At 43.7% G+C, this 17287-nt stretch overlaps 1 protein-coding gene across 3 annotated transcripts; it reads left to right on the forward strand.

Moving 5' to 3' along the window:
• Positions 1 to 2533: 2533 nt before the first annotated feature.
• LOC122895666 (transmembrane protein 238-like) lies at positions 2534 to 16840 on the forward strand. 3 transcript variants are annotated; one of them, XR_006382254.1, is made up of 4 exons: positions 2534 to 4132; positions 9036 to 9171; positions 10703 to 10749; positions 16818 to 16840. XR_006382254.1 is itself a non-coding variant. In XM_044233223.1 (4 exons), exons 1-3 carry the CDS (start codon positions 2548 to 2550, stop codon positions 10723 to 10725), a joined length of 690 nt encoding a protein of 229 aa, XP_044089158.1. In that variant the 5' UTR covers positions 2534 to 2547; the 3' UTR covers positions 10726 to 10749; positions 16818 to 16840. The 3 variants fall into 3 exon arrangements, 2 of the variants coding, with proteins under 2 accessions (XP_044089158.1, XP_044089156.1); XM_044233223.1 differs by having other exon boundaries at positions 2534 to 3078; XM_044233221.1 differs by lacking the exons at positions 10703 to 10749; positions 16818 to 16840 and having other exon boundaries at positions 9036 to 9541.
• The last annotated feature ends 447 nt before the right edge of the window (positions 16841 to 17287 follow it).

Consider the following 17287-nt stretch of genomic DNA (forward strand, 5'->3'; position numbering starts at 1 on the left):
AGGAACCTGTGATCATGACCTGAGCCAAAGGCAGCCACCCAAGGACAGCCACCCAGGATCCCTTGTAATACATCTTAAAAATCAAAGTACAGATGATATGAAAATGTTGGGGTTCTGAGTGAATAGTCGAGAAAGAATTCTTGAGACATCTCTGGATGTTTCAAGCAAATAGGTGGATTTATTAAAGCATGGGGATAGGACCAGGAGACAGAAAGCTGCACTTGGATTGTGAAGGGTGGCTGAGTATATACTTTCAAGTTGGGAGGGGATCAGGGGTATGTAAGTCTCTAAGGAATTTTGGAAGCAAGGTTTCCAGGACCTTGAAGGGGCAGCTATTGTTCGGAAAAGGTCATTTACTACTGTTTAGTAAACCCTCAGTCACCAGACCCTTCAGATGTCTATCACTTGGCCATGTGCTTGGAGGATGATTGCTAACATAGATCTTGGGGGGGTGGTAGAGATAAAGGAAGTTTCCAAAGGAATTTGTATATGTTAAAGTAGACCCATAGGATCCAGAGGGATTGGGATAATGATAAAGCTAAGATTGCCTTTTGTCCTTAACAAAGTAGTAACACTTAGGCAGTTGATTTCCTAGAGGAAGGTCACTCTGCCTGTTTCAAGGACTTGTCAGTGGGCTGTACATTCTAGGGAAATTTAATTTTTTTCTTTTGCCTTTGCTCCCCACATCACAAATACTGGGTGTAAGGAAGTAGAGAGGAACTGTCTATATCGTTCTCACAATTTTTCTGCGCATCTAATCGATTCTAAAATTAAAAGGTTATTTTAAAAAATATTTATTTTAGAGAGTGAGAGATACAGTATGAGAAGGGGCAGGGGCATAAGGAGAAAGTACCCTCAAGCCAACTCTCCGCTGAGCAGGGAGCCCCACTTGGGGCTTGATCTCATAACCCTGAGATCACAACCCAAGCTGAAATTAAGAGTCAGCGGTCCAAGCAACTGAGCCACCCAGGGCCCCCAAAATTAAAAGGTTATTAGAAAAAAGAATCGAGGGCATCTGGTGGCTTAGTGGGTTAAGACTCTGCCTTCAACTTGGGTCAGATCCAGTCCTAGGATTGAGCCTCACATGGGGCTCTCTGCTCAGCAGGGAGCCTACCTCCCCCTCCTCCTGCCTCTCTGCCTACTTGTGATCTCCCTCTGTCAAATAAATACATAAAATCTTAAATTAAAAAAAAATCTACCTTTAACAACTGAGGGACCAACAGTCAGTGCTTGGCTATGACTTTTTATTAACAGAACTTGAATGACACTAGGTCTTATACTAGTTTCAATATTCTCTCGCCCACTTCTCAAGCTTCAAATGAGCTCATTTTTAATCTATTGTGGTTTTTGGGCTCCGGTGGATCCTCCCATTTTTTAAAGATTTTATTTATTTATTTGATAGAGATCACAAGTAGGCAGAGGCAGGCAGAGAGAGAGAGAGAGGAGGATGCAGGCTCCCCACTGAGCAGAGAGCCCGATGCAGGGCTCGGTCCCAGGACCCTGGGATCATGACCCGAGCAGAAGGCAGAGGCTTTAACCCACTGAGCCACCCAGGCGCCCCCAGATTCTATTTTTGACACAGTCTTCTACCTTACTCTGTTGGGATTAGTGGGAAAAGCTGTTAAGTACTCCCAAGGGTCTGGGCAAGCAGGTGATCAAAAGTGGTAACAATGAAGGGGAAGGACGTGTAGAGTGGGAAAAACCTCAAGAATTCACTTCTAGGGGCGCCTGGGTGCCTCAGTTGGTTAGGCGACTGCCTTCGGCTAAGGTGATGATCCTGGAGTCCTGGGATCGAGTCCCACATCAGACTTCCTGCTCAGCAGGGAGTCTGCTTCTCCCGCTGATCTCACTCCTCTCATGCTCTCTCTCTCTCTCAAATAAATAAATAAAAAAATTAAAAAAAAATAGAATTCACTTCTAGGTCTTGTATTAACTAGCACAAGAATGTCACTACCAGCAAACGGATAAGATGGGAACTAAGACTTAACAGGAGATCCTAATCTGGCCAATTCACCAAAACAAAGAAAACGCTGGGAAGGGGGCAGCACCTGGGATCCACGGGGCACTCCCAGCTGGGGAAGGAGTTACCATAAAGAGGGCCCTTGGGGCACCTGGGTGGCTCAGTAGGTTAAGCCGCTGCCTACGGCTCAGGTCATGATCTCAGGGTAGAACGCGGGGGGCATGGGGAAAAGAATGCAGCTACTTCATTCCCCCAAAGCGGGGACACAGCCCACAGTCCCCAAACGTAAATTCCCACACTCGTGTCGCCCCATGCCAGACTCCGCGCTGGGGAAATACGCGAGTGACGCAGTGGGCAGAAACACTGCGCATGCGGTGAGGATTGGCGCCTGAGCGACGGGGCGTACTGCGCATGCTCCCCTCTCTGGGGCGGAGCCTCGTTTTCCCGCCCTCTCGCCCCGCCCCCTGCGCGGCGCACCCCTCCGAGCGTTGCCATGGTGACCCGGGGGCCACAGCAGGCTGACTGCTGCGCAGCCCGCCAGGTCTCTGAGGACCTGGCGGCGGCGGCGGCGGCGGCAGTGGCGGGTCATGGAGCTTTCAAGAAACAGCGTGGAGCCCAGGAAGCCCACGGGCCTCGGGCGCTGCAGGCATTTCTTCTGGTTGGGCGTGGTCTTCGACACGGTGGGCGCGACCCTGCTGTTCACCGGGGTCTTCGCGCACCTGCTCTTCTACGACCTGCTGCTCTACCTGGGTTCCATCATCATCTTCTTCAGCCTGCTCTGGTGGGTCTTCTGGTACACCGGCAACATCGAGCTGACCGCCGAGGAGTCCCTGAAGGAGCCCTTCCACGTGCCGTCCTCCCCGGCGGTGAACGCGCTGAACCAGCGCCTCTCTCACACCCTCTGCAACGTGTCCCGCAGCTTGACGCGGATCCGGCGGCGCTGCGCTCTCAGGACCTTCCTGCTTAGATCTGCTTCTCTGAGTATGACCGGCACGGCCCGGCCCGAAAACCAGCTGGAGCAGGAAGACCAGGGCAAAGACGCGACGGCAGGTGCCCAGGAGAGCGGCGACGCGCAAAACCTGGGCAGTGAGGACCTGGTCCCCAAACCTGAAGCTGTCGTGAGTTCGGAGGGAGTTCGCTCCCCAGAGCCTGGTGCTGGGTCTCTGGGCGCCGAGGCCGGGCTGCCAGGGCCTGTGAAAGGATCGTTTTTCACTTATATGTCGGCGCCTGAGTTCCCTCCGCCTCCTCCCGACCAGCCTCAGCCCCTAGCCGTCCTCTCCTCCAGGAGCCTGCCTGTCGTTCCCTCGGCCTCCACCCGCCAGCCTCTAGCTCTCTCTGTTTCCAGGAGCCAGCCTGTGGCCACTGTTGCCTCTGCAGGCCAGTCTGCTGGCTGCAGGCCAGAAGCCTCCCTGGCTTCTACCAGCCCTCCTCTGCTCACTGTTGCCTCTGAGAGTCAGCCTGCTGTCCTCTTGTCCTCGATGACTCAACCTACAGTGGTCCTTATCTCTCAGAACCAGCCCTTTGTGCCTGTGGCCTCTTGGGACCACTCCTCGGTTTCTCTGGCCTCTCAGGTCCATAACTTGGTGCCAGTGCTTGCACAGACCAACCTCCAGATCCTTTCGGCCTCTCAAAGCCAATCCCTGGTGTCTGCGGCTGCACAGAGCCACCTCCAAGTCCCACTGGCCTCCCAGAGCCAGCTGGAGAATATTCCCCTGGCCTCTCAAACTCCGTCTTCAGGTGCTCAGGCTCCCCAGTCGGAGGGCCTGGCTCCCCCTGGGTCTCTGATCCAGGTCCCAACGTCCCAGTCTTTTCAGGCCCAACCTGTGAACCTTCGGATCACCCTTGCTGTCCAGGACTTTCAGGCCTTCTATCACAACCAACAGACCCCCCAGAGCATCTCTTCTGTCCAAGAGATTTCTCCCAGCCAGTCTGCACCTGTCCAAGAGTTTCAGAAGAAGCCAGTTGCACAGGCTTTTGAGACTCTGCCACCAGCGGGCCAGGAGCTAAGTCAGGAATTCCCTGCCACCGTGTCCCCACCCCCTGAGTCCCAAGCTCCAGCTTCTCAGGCCCAGCAATCAGTGTCCCCTGAGAGCACAACCGCCCCTGCCTCAGAGATGAAAAGTAGCCCTCCCTAGTACAGAACCAGACCCCAGCCATAGGCTGCTCTGCCAAGTAAGTGCCGTGGGCAGAAACTTCACCTGTAGTATTCCTTGATTGTTTCCGGGTCTGGGTTCTGATGGTTTCCTCAGTCCCTTCTGCTGGAAAAAACCGAGTGGAGGCAAATGGCCTGTTCCTTCGGGGATTAGATCTTTTCCACTTTGGTAGGGTTTTTTGTTTGTTTGTTTTTGTTTTGTTTTTTTATATCCACTTTGTTAAGCTTTTGAAACCTGGTGAGGTTAAGGTCTTACCTACTCTATCAGAGTGAGATTGCTTTCTTTTTATTTAGGCTTTGTAAGGGCAGGGTCATTAAGACATTCCATCAGGACCTGTGGTGTGGTGGGGAAAGGGACTCAGCACTACTTCTGAAACAGAATGATTTTCGGTGGTACAGGGACACAGCATGAAATAGCAGGGAGCCCTTCAGTGGGTAAGTTACTGCCCTCTCGTTTCTTTTCTTTTCTTTTTAAGATTTTATTTATTTATTTGACAGACAGAGATCACAAGTAGGCAGAGAAGCAGACAGAGAGAGAGGAGGAAGCAGGCTCTCTGCTGAGCATAGAGCCCAAATCGGGGCTCAATCCCAGGACCTGGGATCATGACCTGAGCTGAAGGCAGAGGCTTTAACCCACTGAGCCACCCAGGTGCCTCGCCCTCTGTGTTCTTGAGCAGCCTTCATGATTCCATCAAGGAGAGCACCTTAGTGTGGACTTAGTGATCACCAGCAGCTCTCCAAAATTTTGGTAGGCAACAGCTGCACCAGCTAGGATTTAATACTACATATGTTCAAGTCATTTCAATGGATAACTTCTATTTATGCCAAGTCATACTGGTTTTTCTATTTGCAATAGTGATCATTGCTTTTCAAAATACATTTATGTAAAAAAAAAAAAACACTGAAACAATTTAAAGGTAAAAAGTAAGTGTGTAGTGAAACTTAAATGATCCTTAACTTTGGCAACCATTTGGCTGTTTGTAAATCCCATGAGCTTTCTACTAAATCGAAAGACCCTTGGTGCTAACCTGTTTAATGAACTCTACGGTTGAGGCTACTGAGGACCAGTTCCATTGAACTCCCCAACCCCTTATCAGTTAGAAAGGTAGTGAAGGTCATGTGAAGGTCAAAATTGGTGAGCCTGCTTCTGAGTCTGTTAAGTGCTGACATAATGGTATTTGGGCTGAGTATCCATTTCCTGGTCTTTCTCTTTAATCCTGTTCCATAAATTACCTACTCTGGAGGGGGAGTAGAGAGCAGAGCACTATTTGGAAGTTATTTTTTTTTTTTTAAAGATTTTATTTATTTATTTGTCAGAGTGAGCACAGGCAGACAGAGTGGCAGGCAGAGGCAGAGGGAGAAGCAGGCTCCCGCTGAGCAAGGAGCCCGAGGTGGGACTCGATTCCAGGATGCCAGAATCATGACCTGAGCCGAAGGCAGTGGCTTAACCAACTGAGCCACCCAGGCGTCCCTATTTGGAAGTTATGTTATTGCTCCTTGTTTAAATGCTACCAACACATTATCCACAAGGTTATTTCCTATTGGTTGGTTTCATTTCCAGGGTAGGGAACAATTGAATATTCAGTGATGTCAAATTCTTAATTTCCTTATAATTTTCTCGAGTTTTCCTTCAAGAGAGTGTATTTGGTATACACACACATATATATTCTACAGATAATCTGTAGGGACAGAGCACTCTGGCTCTTTTGGTTTTGTACAGTTTGGACACTCGGATCTTTTTTTTAATATTATATTTGTTTATTTGACAGGAGAGATCACAAGTAGGCAGAGAGCAGGCAGAGAGAGATGGGTGGGGGGGCAAGCAGGCTCCCTGCTGAGCAGAGAGCCCGATGAGGGGCTGGATCCCAGGACACTGGGATCATGACCAGAGCAGAAGGCAGAGGCTTTAACCCACTGAGCCACCCAGGCACCCCAAGATTTTAAAATGAAATAAATTCAGTGACTCACGTTTATTTTTATTAAAAAACAAAAAAACAAAAATAAAAAAGCAAAACACTAACAAACCACGGTCATTCCAGAAGGAAAAGATTTAGTATGACTGAAAGAGATCATTAATTTTTTCCTGTTAATCATATCCTTTCATGAAATTTATATGGTTGAATTAAGTCTCAATGTAATTCTTGAAGGAGGCTTAAGCACTTACTAGCTGCCAGAAATATTGGTAAACACATATAGAGATGAAAGTATGCAGACCTTGGCATCAGAAGGCTTTGTTATAGACTTAGTCCTCTAACTTAAAGGAACAACTATAAAGAGGAGAAAATTTTAGACAAGAAAGAAAAAGGGGTTTACCTAGTAATTCTTAGTGGAAGAATTATTTTTTGATAGGAAGAGCCATGAAGTACCCTTCAAATAATTATTTTACTGATCAGACATTTACTGAATCTCCGTGAAGTGCTAGTCAATCACATTATGCCCTAGGGATTCAGAGTTAAGTAAGAGTCCTCTGCTGTCCACATGCTCACTATTTATCAAGGAAGAAACAGATACAGAAATAATTAGCGCAGGGGTGCCTGGGTGGCTCATTTGATTGAAGGTCAGACTCTTGATTTCCGCTCAGGTCATGATCTCAGAGTGGTGAGATCTAGCGGCGCATCAGTGTTGGACTCTGACCTGGGTGTGGAGACTGCTTGGGATTCTCTCTCTCCCTCTCCCTCCTCCCCAACCACCACCCCCTACACCTGTTTATAAATAAATAAATAAATAATAAAAATTGGAGGGGAGGGGGGAAGAAAAGAAATGACCCATGCAGTATGCGATAACTGAAGTCTAGTCCAAGCCTTTCAGAATACAGGCGCGGGCTACATGAGGGATTTTTTGAGTTTGATCCCAAAGTCAGCATTCACTGGGTGAGGGAGATGGGAAGAACATGCCATGCAAAGGGAAAAAGCATCAACGAGAAGGCACAGACCCATAAAAGTCCATGACTTGCGGGGGACACATTTGGGAAAGGGTAATCTGATGCTGTAGTCATGGGTTCTTGGGACTCGGAGGCTGAGGTAAGGGGAGAAGCTTTGAAGGCTTGTGAAGAAGGATAAGGGGTATTAAAATCAAACCTGTGGTCTCTGTTGTAAGGAAATGGCAATAGGCCAATAATGAGATAATAATTGCCAAGGTGTCTCCCAGTTAGTTCTGAGCGGAAAATGAACCTCTCAGACGCTAGCAGCAGTTTCTAACCCAAGTGTGGGCTCTATGGGCGTTCATCTCGGAAAACACTTTCTGGTGTTTATTTACCTATACGTATCTTTTTTTTTTTTTTTGCTACTATGATGACATCAGGTAGAAGGAACACCAAATGTTATGACACATTGCTCTAATTGACTGTAAGATACATATTACCTAAAATAAGTGTTGACATATTTTTTTAAAAGATTTTATTTATTTGACAGACAGAGATCACAAGGAGGCAGAGAGTGGGGAAGCAGGCTCCCTGCTGAGAAGAGAGCCCGATGTGGGGCTTGATCCCAGGACCCTGAGATCATGACCTGAGTGGAAGGCAGAGGCTTTAACCCATTGAGCCACCCAGGCGCCCTGACACATTTTTTTCTATAAAGGCCCAGACAGTAAATATTTCAGGCTCTGTGGGCCAAGAAGCAAAATCAAGGATATTATGTGACTGTTTATATAAGAAGAGAGAAAGCTACCCCAGTTTGCCTGGGTAGGCAGAAGAGTTAGTTACTTTGACCCCAGTCACAGCATCTGGAGGCCTTTCCCTAAGAGCAACTGGCCTGGGACAGAGGGTGAGGGGCATGGCCTGGCCTGTCAGGCCTGCAGCTAACCTGGTGCTTCGCTCTGCCCCAGTGACACCCAGGCCTGAGGATGGAATTGTCTGCTCTCAGAGAACCTTGCCCTGTCATCTTGGTCCGCTGGCCTGAAGATGGGTCATTTCCAGAGTCTCTGACTCCCAGCTTCAGATTCCCCCGTGTGGTGCCTAGCATTTGCCAACACTGGAGTCTAGAACGTGTAGGTGGTGGTGTTCAGGCCCTGAGCAGACCCATGGCCAGACAGGCAGCCGTTGGGAGCTCTGAGGGGAGAAGGGATGGAAGCTGACGCCCAGGTAGGTCTTGGAAGCTCTCAGGGGCTAGGCCACCGCGACGCAAAACCGCAGAGCGAGGAGGGGTTCTCCTGGTATTTGGTGGGTAAAGGCCAGAGGGGCCGCACACAATACACGGTGCACTGGCCAGCCCAGCCCAACACAGAATTATCCCACCCACAGCACTGTTTCTGAGAGGTTGAGGAACCCTCGTCTAGAATAATTTAAAAAACTGCTCTCCAGTTCATGAGGTGCTTAAGGAAAGATCTTCTTATTCTCAGAGGACTCATTAGCTCTTCAACAGTCATGGTATCTTTTAGACCATGAAGATTTTATTCACCTTTGTTTTATTTATCTTTATGTAAATTTATTTTTATTCACTTTTGTTTTATATATCTTTATATTCTCATTTTGAATCAACACAGATGTGGTGGCATTTATTAATAACATACCATTTATTGGGGGTGTTTATAATAGACTACACACTGTACCGAGTAATTTACAGGCTTCGTCTTATTTCCCGTAACAATCAGGTAGGCACCATTATTGTGTCCACTTCAAGGAAGGTAGACTTGATATAGATTGAAAAGTTAAAGCATTTTCTCAGTGCCACACAGATAGCAGAGCTAGAATTAATGTGCAGTAGATATATGATTTGTTAAAAGGTATAGATTACAAGTTTTCCTTCCACGTCAAAGTTATTAATGAGCCTTTTTTTTGGTAAGCCTGTCATTTGTAACACTCCAGCTCAGTCTATGGGTGACTTCTCTGCTGAAAACTTTACTCCCAGAGAGAGAATGAATATCAAGAATTGTTCCACTCTGTTTATAAATATGATCTCACGTAAAAATTGCTTTTTTTCTTTCCAGAATCACCGAAGTTTCCACAGATTTAGGTTCCAACTTTGTGAAAGCACAAATACATACCTTAACCTCGTTTTGGAAACCTCTGTGTGGGGTCCTGACCTGTCTCAGACCAGCAGGCCTCCAACGCTGCTTCTGCCAAGTATGTTTGTGTCAGTGTTGGGGAGAGTTTTCCAGATTCACGTCATAAATTTCTTTATTGCCAGAATTTTAAGCCATAATAAACTATGCTATTCCAAATGAACTTTGTTTTAAAATAAATTGGTTTTTAAAATAGACTCCTTGTGAAAGCATTCCAGCATTCCAAGTGGAAAAGAACGGCTAGCATACTCTGGGTAAAGGTGAAAGTAAGTACACTTCCCACAGAAACGGACACTGGAAAGTGTAAGTCTGTGCATTTAAGGGTACTTCGTGACCTCGCTAATGAAGAGAAAACTTACAATCAGTGCATTGTAACATGCCACAATTTATACTTATATGCTTATTTTGATTTAAGGAAAAAAAATTTCCCATTTTCCCAAGTATTTTAAAATCTGATTGGATTGTATCTTTTAATGATAAATAAAATGCATTTGAGAGTATCCTCCTCTTACATTCCTTCTTTGTATCAGTAGATTATAGATGCGAGAATGCTTTAATAGATGGGTGGGTAGTTTTATTTTTTATTTTTTAATTTTTTAAATTTTTTTCTTTTTCTTTTTTAGATGGATCGTTTTCTTTTTAAATTTCTAGTAATAGGCAAAAGCATTCTTTTTAAAGATTTTATTTATTTATTTGACAGAGAGAGATCACAAGTAGGCGGTGGGGGGGGGGAAGCAGGCTCCCCGCCGAGCAGAAAGCCTGATGGGGGGCTCACTCCCAGGACCCTGAGATCATGACCTGAGCTGAAGGCAGAGGCTTTAACCCACTGAGCCACCCAGGTGCCCTGGAAAAAGGATTTTTCAGATGGTACAGAACTTTTGATCAAAACTTCCAAAAATTTAAGCTGTTTTTATATTTCTTCCCCTTTTTCTATTCTATACTTCCATAGTCCTATATTTGTAATTAAAAAAAAAAAATTAACTCAGACAGGAAGACCATGCATTGCAGATACTCGGAACAAAGAATACTGGAAGGACATTACACTAAGTGAAGTAAGCCAGCCACAGCAAGACAAATACTATATGGTTCCACTTATATGACATTTGTCATATGACAGAATGGAATTCACGAGATGGAAAGCAGAGGGGTGGCTGCCAGGGGTTGGGACTGGGGGTAGGAACAGGGAGTTGTATGATAGGTAAAGCCTTTCAGATGAAAGGAGTTTGGGAGATCGGTTTCACATTAGAAAACTGCACATTTAAAAATGGTTAAGATAATGGGGCACTTGGTGGCTCAGCCGATTAAGTGTCTGCTTTAGTCTCAGGGCATGATCCTGGGGTCTTAGGGTCGGGGGGATCCCTGCCTTGGGCTCCCTGCTCAGTGGGGAGTCTGCTTCTCCCTCTCCCTCTGCCCCTACTCCCTGCTCGTGCTCTCTCTTGCGTTCTCTCTCTTTCAAATAAATAAATCATTAAATCTTTAAAAAAAATGGTTAAGATGGTACATTTTGTGTATATTTTACCACAATAAAAGAAAATAACCAGATTAAACTGGCAGTTTATAAACCAGCTGACATTTATAAATTTCTTTTTAAGGAATAAATATACGCAACAGTTGAGCTTCTGGATATAAAATGTATCAGGTAAGCAGCTATTTAATACCTCAGGAACTAGAGTTAGGAACTTAGAGAAAAATCACTTTTAATGTACTTCTGAACAAAGGACAAAGAGTATGGTAGAGGGAGCGTGTGCAGGCAAGTGCGCCCACGCTTGCAAAACCCTACAGAAAACCTTTACTAGGATTGGACTTGATTTTTTTTAAAGATTTTTTAAGATTTTATTTATTTATTTGACAGACAGAGATCTCAAGTAGGCAGAGAGGTGGTACGGGGAAGCAGGCTCCCCGCTGAGCAGAGAGCCCAATATAGGACTCCATCCCAAGACCCTGGGATTGTGACCTGAGCCGAAGGCAGAGGCTTTAACCCACTGAGCCACCCCCCAGTGCCCCTGGACTTGATGTTTGATACATAGAGGCTGTCCTTAAGAATTGTGATTAGTGGACCTCAGGTGCTACCACAGTGCCTAGAAGCACCTTGAAAGAAAACTAGAAATGGCTTTTATTTATTTATTTAAATTTTATTTATTTGTTTATGTAAAGCTTTATTTATTTGAGAGAGAGAGAGAGAGAGAGAGAGCACAAGTTGGGGAGAGCGGCAGGGAGAGAGGGAGAAGCAGACTGTCCACTGAACAGGGAGCGTGACCCGGGCTGGATCCCAGGACTATGGAATCATGACCTGAGCCAAAGGCAGATGCTTAACGAACTTGAGTCACCCAGGCTTTTATTTTAAGTGGCTTTTATTTTAAAAACACTCAGTTTTCCTGGTTTATATTCCCTACATTAAAAGAAAAAGATTGTATGTATGTATATATGTATGTTTGTATGTATTTAATTTCTTTTAAAGATTTTATTTATTTATTTGACAGAGATCACAAGTAGGCAGAGAGGCAGGCAGAGAGAGAGAGACGGGGAAGCAGGCTCCCTGCTGAGCAGAGAGCCCAATGCGGGACTCCATCCCAGGACCCTGAGATCATGACCTGAGCCGAAGGCAGAGGCTTAACCCACTGAGCCACCCAGGTGCCCCTGTATTTAATTTTTGAGAAAGATTTTATTTTTAAGTAATTTCTACACCCTATGTGGGGCTTGAACCCACAACCTGACATCAAGAGTCACATGTTCCACCGAATTTGTCCGTGAGACTCCCCTTTCCGTACATTTTATTTTATTTTTATTTATTTGACAGAGATCACAAGTAGGCAGAGAGGCAGGCAGAGAGAGAGGAGGGGAAGCAGGCTCCCTGCTGAGCGGAGAGTGGGATTCGGGACTCGATCCCAGGACCCTGGGACTGTGACCTGAGCCGAAGGCAGAGGCTTAACCCACTGAGCCACTCGGGCGCCCCTTTTCCGTACATTTTAAAAGAATGTTCTGGGTGCCAGCATAGCTTGGTTGGTTGAGGGCTGGACCCTTGCCATTGGCTCAGGTCATAAGTCTGTTTGTCTTCTTCTCCCTCTAGCCCTCCCCTTGTTTACACACTTTCACTCATGTGCTCTCTCTAAAATAAATGAACAGATCTTTTTAAAAATTTTAAAAATAGAAATGTTCTTATAGAGTGAACCGATTTTTAAAATTTAAGTCTTTCACTAGACTACTTTGACTAGACTATATATATATAAAATATATATATTATATTATTATATATTATTATATTATATTATATTATATATTACTATATTACTCTACTTTGACTAGACTATATTACAAAATTCAAAAAGCATAAAATGGCATATGGTGAGGTTTCCCTGCATCCCGCAGCACAGTGCTACTGATAGACGTTAAAAATGCTATTATTTTTAAGGGGCACCTGAGTTGCTCAGTCAGCTGAATGAATGACTCTTGATATTGGCCCAGGTCGTGATCTCAGGATCATGAGATCATGCCTGAATAGAACTCCACACTGGGTGTATAGTCTGCCTAAGGTTTTCTCTCTTCCTATTTTGTTCTCCCCCGACTTTTAAAAATGTTATTAGTTGTCTTTTTTTAAGATTTTATTTATTTATTTGACAGAGAGGGATCACAAGTAGGCAGAGAGGCAGGCAGAGAGAGAGAGAGAGAGAGATGGGGAAGCAGGCTCCCCGCTGCGCAGAGAGCCCGATGCGGGGCTCGATCCCAGAACCCTGAGATCATGACCTGAGCCAAAGGCAGAGGCTTAACCCATTGAGCCACCCAGGCATCCCAAAAATGTTATTAGTTTTTTGTAAATCCTTTCACTGAAAAAAATATATAATTTTATATATAATATATATATTCACACATGCATAAAGTGCTTGCATATTCCAGTATTTCTTAGCATACTTTTCAGCACCTTGCTTTTTTTTTTTTTTACTTAACACACATCTTGAAGATCCTTCCCTTTTGTGCAGTTAAAGACTTTGTTCTTTTTATGAACACAGTATTCTAGTTAGTGGATTTTTAATAATTAATTTGTTTCCTACTCATGGACATTTCGGTTATTTCTAATCTAATGAATGTTTTTAAGTAATACAAAATTTGGACCTAATAAATAGATAGGGACCAATCTATTCTAGGGACTAATGATTTGACCATTGACTTTAAGAATTTCAAAGGCCATTTAGTCTTGTCCCTCACCCCTCCTCCCTTGAAACAAACACACAAATAAAAATCATAAAGAAAACAAGGGACCTGCTTCAGATCTTGTAGGTAGTTCATGGCAGAGTCTGGGCTAAAATCTGACAGCCCTTGGTTTGAGACTTCTTTCCAACAAATCTGTATAATTAACATTTTACTGCATTGTTAATAGCCTCCTTTAAAAAATATATCATCTTAGTGGTTTGAACCTGAGTTCAGAAAGGATAATGAGGCATTTTACTTCACTGTTCTCTCACCACCAGAACATTTTAATTTTTTAAGGACGTGGTTCAAAAAGAAAAAGCAAAGGGTACCTGGGTGGCTCAGTCTGTTAAGCATCTCATTTTTTGTTTCAGCTCAGGTCATGACCTCAGGGTTAGGAGATCAAGCCCCACCTCAGGCTCCCCACGCTCTCTCTTTCCTCAAATCTTTAAACAAGGCAAAGTGAAATGGTACTAAATAGTGTTAAAGACTCTTTGTTGAAAAGTAAGTGTTCCTCCCACCCCTGACCCCACAGTCCTCCACGGCCCTTACCCAGAAACAATCAGTGTTACTAATGTCTGGTGTGTGGGATACCTATTCAGAGACTCTGTGCAAAACCCTGCACACACACGTGTGTGCGCGTATGTCTGTGTAGCAAGCAGGACACTCTAGATCTCGTTCTGTGCCTTCCCGTTTTTGCCTTTTAAAGTTTCCCTAAAGTTGTTAATATGCAAGTTAAATCTGATTTTACATGTTTCTAACTCCTTGAAGGCTGGAATCCTCTCTTCTGTTTCTCCCACAAGACGTATAAAATATGCTGAAGGATTTTGGGGTTGGTTTTATTCTTCTAGTAATTAAGATCATACTTGACATCCTTCTGAATGGGAATCAGAATCAATGTGTGTTCTGTTCAACACTACTCCAAGCATTTGATGTAATGTATAAGTCAGAACTCAGTTATGAACATTGTTGGCTAGAGATAGTGATAGTGAAAAACAAAATAACAGAGTTCAAAGAGTCTCATTTTTACCGTTGGTCTTACCCAAGATTTCTAAAACTGGAGTTACTAAACAGTGATTAAATTGATGTATTTTTATTTAGTACATACTAAGCGCTAGGTATCCCATGGGACACAAAGATGACTCCGTCTCTACGGAAATTATTTCCTTTCTCTCTATTTGTGCTGTTGTACATCAAGAAATTAAGGGGCTAACTAACTAGTCTAGAACTAGATAAGCTCAAAGTAATCAGGCATTGGCTGTAGTTTTTAAAATAGAAAGTTTAAAAAACCATGGGAAACAGACTGTATTCTAAGTCACAAGATGCAAAATATGCAAGATATTATTGCCGGGCAATTTATGAATTATTTTCTTCTCTCCAACAATCATATATCTCATAGGTCAGTTTTCACCTGGTTGTGACTCTATCAAGTATCTCAGTATATCTCATATTTACAGGAAACAAAGTGGGCAAATACTACTGTCATTTACTAAGAACCTATCCTGTTCTGCTCACTGTGTCATACTTTGTGGTCTGTGCTTTATGTGCTCCAATCTAATCCTAACACTAGCTCTGAAATAGCTTTAAAAAAATACCTATCCCCTGGGTGCCTGGGTGGTTCAGTCCATTAAGTACCTTTGGCTCAGGTCATGATCCCAGGAGGCTGGGACTGAGCACTGCATCAGGCTTTCTGCTCAGTGGGGAGCCTGCTTCTTCCCCTGCCTGCGGCTCCCCTGCTTGTGCTCTCTCACTCTTTCTTTCAAATTAATAAACAAAATCTTTGAAAAATAATTATCCAGGGCGCCTGGGTGGCTCAGTGGGTTAAGCCGCTGCCTTCGGCTCAGGTCATGATCTCAGGGTCGTGGGATCGAGTCCCGCATCGGGCTCTCTGCTCTGCAGGGAGCCTGCTTCCTCCTCTCCCTCTCTCTGCCTGCCTGTCTGCCTGCTTGTGATCTCTGTCTGTCAAATAAATAAATAAAATCTTTAAAAAAAAATAATTATCCCCATTTTATAGAGAAGAAAATTAGAGTTCTAAGAACATAAACCAGTTGCCCAGAGTAATAGAGTAAACAACAAAGTTGAAATTTTTATCCTGCTCTATTTGACTGTGGGTTCTACTAACGGGTAAAATTTAGCAAAACTGGGGCGCCTGGGTGGCTCAGTGGGATAAATCCTCTGCCTTCGGCTTGGGTCATGATCCCAGTGTCCTGGGATGGAGCCCCGAATCAGGCTCTCTGCTCGGCAGGGAGCCTGCTTCCTCCTCTCTCTCTGCCTGCTTGTGATCTCTGTCTGTTAAATAAATAAATTAATTAAAAAAAATTTTTAGCAAAACCAATGGGACAATTTCAAATATAAAAACATTTAAAAATTAACCTTGTTACTGTGATAATTTACCTTTCTCCCATTTTGTATGAGTTAATATAGTTCATTGCACTAGATAAACATGGAAGACTATATGCTTTTCATTTTTTAAAATTTTTAAAAATTTCAAACATGTTTAAAAATAGGCTCCATGCCCATTGTGGGGCTTGAACTCATGACCTGGAGATCAAGAGTCACATGCTTTACTGACTGAGCTTTACTACCCCACACTATATACTTTTTAGTCATCTGCACACACACACACAAAAAGAGAAAGAAAACTGCATTTTGACAATGCCAAAATTCATAAATTATATTACAGTATAATATATATACAGTATGATATATGATATATGTATTAACTATATTACAGTATTATATATATACTGGAGATACACAGTTGAGATCTTGCATTAGTGAATGGAGTTTTTAGAAAGATAATTGATTCATGAACTAATTGTTGACTCTGGAAAGGGGAAAGGAACACATGAGATATCTCCCATTGGTTTTGCTGTTTAGAAATTGTTGACCTGGATCTTTCCAACCATTCAGCCATTTGGAAAGCTTTTTTTTTTTTTTTTTGTAAACATTTCTTGGACATTAATAGCTACCCTCTCATCCACAGCAAGTAAATTGGAAGCCATTGGGCACAATATGACCTCACCTGTCTGGATTAAGTTAGAGAAGGGCACTTGACTCAAATTTAGTCAATGAGAAATTCTTTGTTGCCTTAATATATCCTTGTATCCTTAGAAACAAAGTCTCCTTTTTTGCTTAAGCTAGCTCGAGATAGTTTCTGTTACTTTCAAGCCAAGAAGCTTGAACCAACAGAATTGCTCTAGGGATGGTTGTAAAATTCATCTCTCGGGGAAGACTGCTCTTTTGAAAAACAGTTTAATGGGTCTTCTGGGTATATGAAAGTAAAGCAAAGGTTCATTCTGGAATGAAGAAGCTCAGAACAATTATGAACAACTGCAATGCACAGTGATAAAAAGGAATGGCTTCATTGTGGGCAAGGCTGTCTTTGCAGGCTGCCGTGTTAATGCTTGTTTGCCTTTCTTTTTTATTTGTTTGTTTGTTTGTTTTTATTTTTGTTTGTTTGTTTGTTTGTTTTAGTACATGTGCTGCCAAAGCAAAAACTCCTTTTTATTTTATTTTTATTAGATAATCTCTATACCGAATGTGGGGCTTGAACTCAAGACCCTGAGATCAACCTACAGACTGAGCCAGCCAGGTGTGCCAGTCTTCACTTTCTTTGATTAGAGCTGGAGATAAAAAAGAGATGGGACTTCAGGGAAGGCAAGACTGGATAAAGAAAGCTTTTGTCCTGGCAAGATGAGTTGGCCCATGGAATAGGGTGACTGAGTAGAGGACCCCCAATGAAGGGACATGACCAAAGATCTTCAACAGTGAATTGTGCTATTTAGCTTTAAGACTTTCCTTGTATATGTTGAAGCTTCCTTTGAAAAATTGTTTAACGTGGAATCTAGTCTTAACTGTGCTTTGGGAAAATAAGGAGCTGTGCTCAAGCTTAAGAGAAAGGTATTGCTTGGGTGTATATTGGCACAATCACTTTGGAAAACTCAACTGTGTCTCGAATCCCCTCCAAGCCAAAAATTCTACCCTAGAAACAT

Source organism: Neovison vison, chromosome 14 (assembly GCF_020171115.1).
Source record: "Neovison vison isolate M4711 chromosome 14, ASM_NN_V1, whole genome shotgun sequence".
In the NCBI taxonomy this organism is placed as follows: Eukaryota; Metazoa; Chordata; class Mammalia; order Carnivora; family Mustelidae; genus Neogale; species Neogale vison.

Excerpts from the sequence above, each read along its gene's own strand:
- LOC122895666 (XM_044233221.1), top strand. The coding sequence starts at position 2,548 with ATGGAGCTTTCAAGAAACAGCGTGGAGCCCAGGAAGCCCACGGGCCTC.